The sequence below is a fragment of the Malurus melanocephalus genome, unplaced genomic scaffold (genome assembly GCF_030028575.1).
Source record: "Malurus melanocephalus ecotype Western Australia unplaced genomic scaffold, MMel_1.1 scaffold_775, whole genome shotgun sequence".
In the NCBI taxonomy this organism is placed as follows: Eukaryota; Metazoa; Chordata; class Aves; order Passeriformes; family Maluridae; genus Malurus; species Malurus melanocephalus.
Genome location: NW_026624007.1, coordinates 7,070 through 17,135, shown reverse-complemented (window position 1 = coordinate 17,135; position 10,066 = coordinate 7,070). Strand labels below are relative to the sequence as shown.

At 51.1% G+C, this 10,066-nt stretch overlaps 1 protein-coding gene across 1 annotated transcript in view; it reads right to left on the bottom strand.

Annotated features, from left to right (window-relative positions):
• The window catches only part of LOC130584834 (receptor-type tyrosine-protein phosphatase S-like), a 56,722-nt gene extending 47,235 nt beyond the window's left edge, over nucleotides 1-9,487 (bottom strand). The window contains exon 1 of the mRNA XM_057385063.1: nucleotides 9,386-9,487. Within this exon, the coding sequence (XP_057241046.1) occupies nucleotides 9,386-9,425 (40 nt within the window). The 5' untranslated portion in view covers nucleotides 9,426-9,487. The remainder of the gene's footprint in view (nucleotides 1-9,385) is intronic.
• Nucleotides 9,488-10,066: the final 579 nt, after the last annotated feature.

Sequence of the window (10,066 nt, the reverse complement as noted above, 5' to 3'; positions counted from 1 at the left end):
CCAAGTTGGAGTTTTTGACTGCATTGGCTGCAGCTGCAATTGGAGGATTCAGCCCCGATTTTGTGCAAATGGACAAAAGTGAGAAAGGGTGAAAAACCCGTGAGCCATTGTCCATTGTGGGTGTGGGACTGCCCTGGATGGCCCTGAAGGTCCTGCAATAAATGGAAATGATTTTGATTCTGTCAATTCTCAATTTTAGATAAACCCAGATTTTTTGGCATCAGTGGAACCCAGCCCGGAGCATCACCCAGGGACCCCCCAGCTCTGCCTTCCCCTCCCCTGAAAGGAACAGAAAAACCAAGATCTGATCACAGAATCTGCTACCTGAAGGCCCTGAAATCAACAGAACTGCTTTGGAKTCTCTCAATTCTGCCCAGTTTCTGGTTTAGRTAAACCCAGATCAGGCATCACCCCAATAACACCTTTGGGATTTACAACACCCCATCCCCAAATCTCGCAGTGGTTGGTGCTGAGCCAGCAGTGGGGTCACAGCAGGGACSCAGGGGTGGGGACAGCACCGCTGCAGGTTTTCGGGAAAGCAACTCATTCATCAGGCCAGCGAGAGGGATTAATTGACCTTCCAACCTCCCTCCTGCTGTACTTTGGGTGKTTTTACAGCCTCCCTGAACGGTTCATTTCTCCTGAGCCGATTCCTGCAGCATCCTGCCCATCTGCCAGCGGTGAGCACCTCGCTCGTGAGAGGGCAAAGCTGCTGTGGGTTCCTGGATGGACCCAGCACAGGGGGTGAGAGAACCCCAAACAACACCTGCTAAAAAAATTTTGACAAGAAGCATCTTAAACCCCTCAACTTTGGAAGAATTTTACCCCAAAAACAGCCTTGTTCACTGGTCTGAATTAAGGCCAGACCCCGCAGGCGCYCCTGCCTCGGAGGGGTCAGCGTTTCCAGCAAAAAAGACACCAATTAAAGCTTTTAACGATGCCAGCCCAGGACCTGGCAGAGCCCTGGGCAGCCTCTGCCCCAAGCTCTCCGTGCTAATAACCCTCTGCCTCGRCTGCCTGAAATATTTATGGCCATGGTGGATCTGCTCTTTCCTTCTTTTCCTTCCCCAAAAAAGCCCCCGTGTTCATTCCCTCCCCAAATCGAGTCCCCAGGTTTCTGTCACTGCTCGGAAGGGAAGGAGCAATCTCCTCCCAGCACCTCCCAGAGCATCAGCAGCCTCCGGAGCAGCCAGGCAAGCTGCCAGGGAGGGATTTTATTTTGTTTTTAAACCCTTTTCTCCCCCCAGCCCAAGCCCAGCCCTTTCCCACTACAGCCTCGGCTCGAGTTCTCTCGTTAATCTAATTGTTCTCCTAATGAAGATCTGCAATTCCTCAAACATTAATTACCAACGGCAGCAGCGGCAGCAGCTGTGGAACAAGAGCTCCCTGTTCCTAATAATACGCTTCACACTTTCGCCTGCCACAGCTCAATTTAGCTTCGCCTGATTTGGCTGGGGGCAGATAAATAAATATTCCAGCTCTGGGGCTCAGCAGACGAACCAAGGGGGAGGCAAAGCTCTCCCCACATTCTGGAGCACCCAGGTCCTCAGCTGGCTCTAAAAATCCTTTTTTTTTTAAATCCCACCTGCAGCTCCAGCTCTGTCCCTGCTGCTGTCGTGGCATTGTCACCATCTGGAAGATTTGGGTGGGTGAAAGGGCTCTGCCACCAGTCAGAAAATGAGCAGAGAGGGACAGGAGCCACATCCCCATCCTTGTCCCCATATTGGGCACCAGGACAGTGCCAATGAGCCAGCCAGGAGGGGACAGCACGGGCAGGGAGGGGCAGGGGGTGTCCCACACTCCCCAGGACCCTGAGAATGGCCCCAACGTGTCCAAGAATTGATCCCTTAGGATTTCAACTTCTCTATTTCCATGGATCTGTGACCCTGGAATTCTCCAGTGTTTAACTCCAGACTGCACAGACAGTGCTGAGCTCCTGCTCTCCCATTTTTACACAAAACAATTCCTCTGCAGCCCCAAACTCAAGGACACCTCCCTGGGCCAGGCCCCAAGAGATGGAAAGAACAGAGAATTGGGGGAGCCAAGTTGGAGTTTTTGACTGCATTGGCTGCAGCTGCAATTGGAGGATTCAGCCCCGATTTTGTGCAAATGGACAAAAGTGAGAAAGGGTGAAAAACCCGTGAGCCATTGTCCATTGTGGGTGTGGGACTGCCCTGAAGGCCCTGCAATAACAGAACTGCTTTGGATTCTCTCAATTCTCTCCAGTTTCTGATTTAGGTTTAGGATTTAGGATCAAACCGGTGCCCACCTCTCCCTCCCTCATCCCCCGGTCTCTCCCGCTTTGTAGTGGGAACCGAGGTTTGAAATTCCCCGTGTGGGCACATTAATGGATTTTTGCAAAGCACCTGTGCTCTGGGGGTTTTCCCGGGATGAAAGGCCCGTGGGTGTGTCTGGGGAGGAGCAGGGTGTGTGCAGATGTGGTTGTGGTCAGAAAAAAGCGAGTGGAGCAGCATCTCCTCGCCTCKAACTCGGGCTCTGACTCAGCCCTGAGCTTTGGCTGAAGGAATCTTTAACTCCTTTAGACCAAACCGAGCCTTGTAGGGTCCTCCTCCATCCCTGATTCATTCTTGGAAAGCATTAACTGCCCAGCTCTGGAGAGGAATTARGGTGAACAGTGAGGTTTTTTGCTTTTGCTGTGCTGCTCCTTTGCCCAGCACMGTCTCCTCAGTGCGTGCATTTATTCATTGGGATTTCTCAACATCTCATCAAGATTTTCCAGGCACAGAGGGGGACCAAAAAAACCCCACAACCCAAAATCCTTTGAAGCAGCTGAAGCTGCCGATGGTGCAGAAGCACCCAGGAAACGATGACGGCCTCTSATTGTGCTGGCAGCGGGTCCCTCTGCCAGCGAGTGTTTTTGGAAGCCCTTGTCTCACTTCCTGTCAAATCAATATTTATTCACAAATCTATTTGTTTGCTTTTGTCATTGAAAACTCTTGTGGGCTCTTTTTTTTTTTTTTTTTTTTTTTTTTTTTTTTTTTTTGTGCCTGCCCGCGCTGTTTTGTTCCCCTTGTGTATTTTTTGGCGAGTGGGGCCGTCGCTGCCTTCCCTGGCTCCTCTGGTTCCAGCTGCCGCTCCTGACCCGTGGTTTTTCTGCCTCTTTTGTAGGGTGGAACCCGGCTGGCAGCTCTGCCCGGGCTGGGCACGGCTCCCTCTCCACTTTCCCCGTGTGCCCTCGGGCTGGAGGTGCTGATGGATGGGAAAGGGGTGACCTCAGGGAGCACCAGAGGTGTTTTTCCATTTCTGTGTYGTGGATCAGGGGTGTGGGAGAGATCAGCTGCCCCCCCCTAAAATCCTAAAATCACAGAGGGGTTTGGCTCAGCTCCTGTGTGCTYGGTTTTCCTTCACCTCCAGAGCTGTAGCCAAAGCCATTCGTGGTTCTCCTGCCTTATCTTATTCTGATGATTTACCTAAATCAGAAACTGGAGAGAATTGAGAGAATCCAAAGCAGTTCTGTCATTTCAGGGCCTTCAGGGCYATTCAGGGCAGTCCCACACCCACAATGGACAATGGCTCACGGSTTTTTCACCCTTTCTCACTTTTGTCCATTTGCACAAAATCGGGGCTGAATCCTCCAATTGCAGCTGCAGCCAATGCAGTCAAAAACTCCAACTTGGCTCCCCCCAATTCTCTGTTCTTTCCATCTCTTGGGGCCTGGCCCAGGGAGGTGTCCTTGAGTTTGGGGCTGGAGAGGAATTGTTTTGTGTGAAAATGGGAGAGCAGGAGCTCAGCACTGTCTGTGGAGTCTGGAGTTAAACACTGGAGAATCCCAGGGTTACAGAGAGATGGAAAYAGAGAAGGTAAAATCTTCAGGCATCACCAGCATCGCTCTCATTTGGTGGTTTCTCACTCAGTCCCAGCCTTGCTCTGCTCATGGAATCCAACAGAGGGATGAAGGTGAAGGATTCCACCTCATTCCCACCCAGATTCACCATTCCAGGGCATTTCAGGTCATTGCAGGGTCAAACCTCGGCCAAGGCAGAAGCGCCGCACCCCAAATCTCCCAAACACTGACCACAACCTGATTTCGGGGTGACCACCCCAGCAAGGATCCTCACACCTCCAAAAAAAAATCATTTTCTTTGTTCAGCTCCCTCCCAGCACTGAAATCCCGGCGCTGTGAGGGGCCGGTGACGCCGCTCGAAGCTTTTCCTGCTCATTTCGTTTTCAATGAGTGAATTAGCAGGCAGCCAGCTGACTTGAACATCCCCTTATCTCTGCACCAAGCTGGCTGCCGAGGATTTGCATAATTTTAATCTTTCCCACCAATGAGCATGAAAAAATTAGTTTTCCACTATTTTATCTCCTATTTGTGTTCAATAAACAGAGCTGGGCGGCTTTGCTCCATGTATTTGTAGCGGGAGGAAGATGAGGGAGGGGGAAATTCCTCATTGCCAGCACCCAACCAGGTGGAGGGTTAAACCAGAGGAGAGAGGTTGGGGGAAAGCTCTGCAAAACTGCTCCACAAACTGCAGCTGGAGGTGGATTTGAAGCCCAAATTTCCTCATCCAACCCCAGTTGTTTTCTCCAGAGTCCCCCTCCTATCTCCCAGCTCCAGCTGTCAGCCTTCCCCCCATCACCGAGAACTTTGATTTCCCTCTCGAGCGATGAGTTTGCTGGATTTGCCCCAAACTCATCGCTCCAGATCCCAAAAAACATCAGGACTCGAAGGATGGGGTGGGGAAGTGCTCGAAAAATTATGTCCCACCTGGAGAAATCTCCTTGCGTAATTGGGGGAACCACGAAAATGTGGGGACATAGAAAATTATCAACCCAGAGCTTTGGGGGGGTTTTAATTTATGCTTTAAAAGAAAAGCACACCCCAAATATCAAACTTGTCTGCATTAAAATAAAGCATTTTAAAATGATCCTTCATTCACCCTTTTTGCTGCAGAATATCATTTTGGGAAGCAYACAGAGGGAAAAAATGGATGCTGAGGCCCCCACATAGTGCATTTCTGGATTACAGGTGGAAACCAAGGGAAAAGGAAAATCAGAGGAAACTCACGTTCTCCTTTCAGGTTCCCCACTCATGAGAAGAGTGAAAAAAAAAAMCACCTTTTTAAATGTCTTTTCTCCCCACGGAGCCAAGTGCAGGGCAGGGAGAACATCTCCACCACCCCCAGGAAACCTCAGCTTCACCCAGCTGTCACAAAATATGGAATACATAAAATTTTCTTAAGCAAAAATRCTCTTTGATGTTTGATCTTTGGATACTTTCAAACTAATCTGCAAAAAGGGAGGTTTAATCCACRAAACAGAGTAGCAAACAAGCTTTAAGTGATAACCAGGTGTTAAAAAAAATAAATTACTTGTTGGTAGGATTGCTTTGTTGAGGTTTTAGGGCTGGACATGAGCTCAGAGCTGAGGGGAGGTTACCAAAGCTYGGGAAGAAGGWTTCACCACYGATAATGGACATAAAAAAGGCAGAATTTACAGGTCACAAGGACATCTGGCAGCGCTCCCAAGATGAGGAAGAAATTWATAAAGCCAASTCAGCACTTGTGAGYGGGTAAAAGGTGATTCCAGCAGGGGCAGATTGCGATCATGACTTTTGGGAGGACCCAAGGGTGGGTTTGTCCAAAAAATACAGGGATTAATGGCAGTGGGGTGACTCACAGGACTGGTCCCCACCTTTATGGGGTTGAGGGTCACCCAAAAGTGCCATGGAGAGGATGGGGTGTCCAACTTGGGTGGAAATATTGGGGGCAACACTCAGGGCAAGMTCCAGCAGCCCCAAGGAGCCCATTCCTCTCTCTTCCCACCATCCCGAACTCCACACGGCCTCTCCCAGCTCATCTTGCACCCAGAGGTGCAATTACCTTCCGTGAGTTCTCTATTTATGCTCCAGGAACTCTATAATTTYCTAGACCAAAAACATAATTAAAGAGTCGGAGCGCCCTGAAACGGAGCCCTCTCTGCTGCCACCAGTCTTATCTCCTCTAAAAATACCCCAGCACAGCAGCCCCGTGCCAGGGCCAGCTCAGCTCCCACATGGGATGGGTGCCCTGCCAGGGGGATGCACCCAAATATTCCCATTTTGGCCCAGGAAAGGGTTTCCCCGACAGGAACCAGCTTTGCTACCATCAGAGGTCACCCATGCAAGGCGAGGTTAATTCAGATTTAACTTCCAGCCAGGTTTATCTCACCAATTTCAAAGCCTTGGGCAGACGGACTAATTGAGAATTAAAGGGACTTTGATGATTGCTGCTCTTTCCAGCAGGACCAACCTGGGGTTGCACCCAGTTTATTCCAAAACAAATCCAGTCCTCCAGACGAGATGGAAAGGCACAGGGGAAGAGAAACTCGCACAGGGGAATATCAGATCCCAAAGATGCTGGTTTTTCCCTGGAAAACAAGAATTCAGGCCATGGCTGCAGCCTGGCCCCAGGAGGATTTGAGGATTTAGGAAYTTTTCCAAGCAGGGCATTTCCCAGGAGCAGGAGGAGGTGCTGATGCCACAGGTCTTGGACACAACTTGAGCCTGGAGACGCAGGAAATGTGGGAACAGGGAGAGCCAGGAGATGTGGGAGATGCTGGAGATGAGAAATCCAGGAGATGTGGGAGATGTGAGAGCAGGGAGATCCAGGAGATCCAGGAGATGTTGGAGATGGGAAATCCAGGAGATGTGGGAGATGCTGGAGATGGGGGAGATGCTGGAGATGCAAGAGGTGGGAGATGCAGAAAATGTGAGAGATGCAGGAGATTCAGGGAAGATGTGGGAGATGCTGGGGATGGGAGAGATGTGGGAAATGCAGGAGATGGGGAAGATGTCAGAGATGCTGGGGATGGGGGAGATGTGAGAGATTCAGGAGATGCAGGAGATGGGAGAGATGTGGGAAATGCAGGAGATGGGGAAGATGTGGGAGACAGGAAAGATGGGGGAGATGAAGGAGATGGGAGAGATGCGAGAGATGGGGAAGATGAGGAGATTCAGGAGATGCTGGAGATGCAGGAGATGGGGGAGATGTGGGACCTGGGAGCTGCGGGAGATGCAGGACATGGAGGAGCCGGGAGATGCAGTTGATGGGGGAGGCAGGAGATGCAGTTGATGCAGGAGATGAGGAAGATTGAGCTGGGAGATGGAGCTGGGAGATGCAGGAGATGGGGGAGATGGGGAAGATGTGAGAGATGGGGAAGATGGAGGAGATGCATGAGATGCAGGAGATGCTGGAGATGTGAGACCTGGGAGCTGCAGGAGATACAGGACATGGAGGAGCCGGAAGATGCAATTGATGGGGGAGGCAGGAGATGGGGGAGATGTGGAAGATCGAGCCGGGAGATGGAGCCAGGAGATGCAGGAGATGGGGGAGCTAGAAGATGCAGTTGATGCAGGAGATGTGGAAGATTGAGCCAGGAGATGGAGCTGGGAGATGCAGGAGATGCAGGAGCTGGGAGATGCAGGAGCTGCAGGAGATGCAGGAGCTGGGAGATGCAGTTGATGCAGGAGATGGAGCCAGGACACGGAGCCGGGAGCTGCATCCCGGGCGGGCAGCGCTCCCTGTGCCGCCGACGCTGCCTGCTCTGCTCCACTCTGCTCCTCTCTTCTCCTCTCTGCTCCACTCCAACCCCTCCCCTGRCTCCCCCTGACTCCCCCAGCCCAAGCAGCTGCTCTGGGTCCCGTCCAGCCCTCACCAATTCCTTGGCTCCCTCTCCCTTCCATCTCCCTTTCTCCTCATCTCCTTCCTGCAGCCAGAATCACATCCCCCGGCTCCGGGGGAAGAGCGGGGTCCCACAGCTGCTGCTGCGTGGAGAGGAGGAGGAACGAGAACAACAACGTGGAAATAAAAAAAAAAAAGAGAGAAGAGAAGCAAAAAACAACTCTGAAACAGCCCTGGGGGAGAGCCGCTCGCCCAGACTTGCTGTAATTACACTCCTACTATTGAGCACAAAGCTCTTGGCTTGGCCCTCTCATAAAGCTGGAAGAAGGAAGGTGAAAGGAGTATTTAAAAAAAAAAAAAATATCCCGAAGGGTCAAAACAACCTTTTAACTCATCAACTAGCAAGTTCAAACAGGACTGCAAGTACTGCTTTCCATAGCTTCCAGGGAGAGACATCCAGGCCAGTTCTCCAGGTCTTTACAGTTTTTTTGACAGCCACTTGCACCTTTGCAAACGGCTCCAAACCTGTGCAAATCCCCAAGGAAAACACTGATTTTAGAGCCCTGCTCCCTGCAAAACCAGGGCTGGCACGGGTCTAGGTGTGAGATCGTTTGAGCATTGCCCAGCAGCCAAAAAATCGAGGTAAARGTATCAGCAMTYCACGCCAAAACYACTTCCCGGMRGGAGCACCGKCCTGGACACYRCRYTCAKGCAYGAGAAYYGGAGCTGCYRAGCTCCAGCCCCACCTCCATCCATCCCCCCACRTCCTTGGGCAAACCCTGAAACCTTCCAGAGCACTCCTGCCCCGTAATTACGCCCTTCATCACCCATTCCCGTTCCCCGCCGCCGTGTGCTGCATGGTGACTCCGTCAGTGCGAAGAAAGTTGGACCATTCCCTGCTTCCTGRCACCTTTGGWTCAGCCAAACCAGTGCAAATCCCCAAGAAAAACGTTGATTTTAAGAGCCCTGCTCCCTGCAAACCCAGGGCTGGCAGGGCTTTGGCCATGAGCTCATTTGAACATTGCCCAGCAGCCAAAAARTYGWGGTAAAGGTATGGGCAMTCCACGCCAAAACCACTTCCCRGCRGGAGCACCGKYCTGGACACYGCGCTCAKGCACGAGAAACRGAGCTGCWGAGCTCCAGCCCCACCTCCATCCATCCCCCCACATCCTTGGGCAAACCCTGAAACCTTCCAGAGCATCATTTCCCACATCCTGCCCCATAATTATGCCCTTCATCATCCATTCCCACTCCCCACTAACATGTGCCTCGTGGTGATCCTGCCAGCCCGAAGAAAGTTGGACCATTCCCTGCTCCCTGGCACCTTTGGTTCAGCCAAACCAATGCAAATCCCCAAGAAAAACTTTGATTTTAGAGCCCTGCTCTCTGCAAACCCAGGGCTGGCACCGTTTTTTCATTTAAGCATCGCCCAGTAGCCAAGGCGCAGATGGAGATCCCACAAGCCAGGCAGCGAAGGAAAAGCCAAAGGACCCCACAAATTCTGCCTTCGCTTGTTGATTCACATGAAAACCCAAATTTGCTGCGATTTAACCTTCTCCTGAGCCTGCTCAGCCCGTGCACGGCCTCCAAGTGACCGGGGAGCACCTGGAGGAGAACAAAAGCAGCGTCCACAGAGCTCCTGGTGCTTTTTTTTTGGTAAATTCACAGTCCTTGGCATCGTGTGCCAGCTCTGCACGTCATTCACGTCACCTCAACGGTGCTGCTGCTGAAATCAGTGGCAAAAAAATCTCCTAAAAACTCACTTTTGTAGCTCAAAGTGTTGGTTGTTGGCGTGGTCCTCATCACTGGCCTTGAGGATGTCCCAATGGGATCCAGCACAGCGGGGGATGAAGGATGCTCCTCTTTCTTTGAATTTGAGGGTATTTTTGAATTTGAGGGTATTTCACACACCCCAGAGCAACATTTTCCAGTCAGGATTTACCTGAAGGAGGACCAGAGGGGTTTGGAGGTTCCTTAGAGAGCCCCAGTGCTGCTGAGCCCCTGCTCTGTCCCTTCAGAGGAGTCACTGATCTGGTTTAAAGGCTGGGATGGGTTTAAACCTGGCTTTTCCAGTTCTGTCCTGGGTGCATCTGTGGGGACACATTCATGGCAAAGCTGATTTTCAGATCCTGGAGYGATCAGAGAAAGGGTCTGATGAGGACTTTGCTGTGTTTGCTTTCCTTGTTTTCCTTTTCGGTTTCTTGCACAATGTTTACGTGGGGAAAAAAAAGGTGTCTGAGGCAGCAGCTTAAAAAACACAAGCATTTCTGTAAATCCTCCTCCCACTTCCAAGATTGTATCAACAAAAGAAAGGAGGAGGCAGGAAAAAAAATAAAAAAAAACCAAACCCAAAACCATAAATAGGAGTTTCGTATTGACGGAGTCCCTTTGAACAACTTTCAAAGAGCTCCACTACCTGTTCTACCATTTGATTTTGGTTTTTT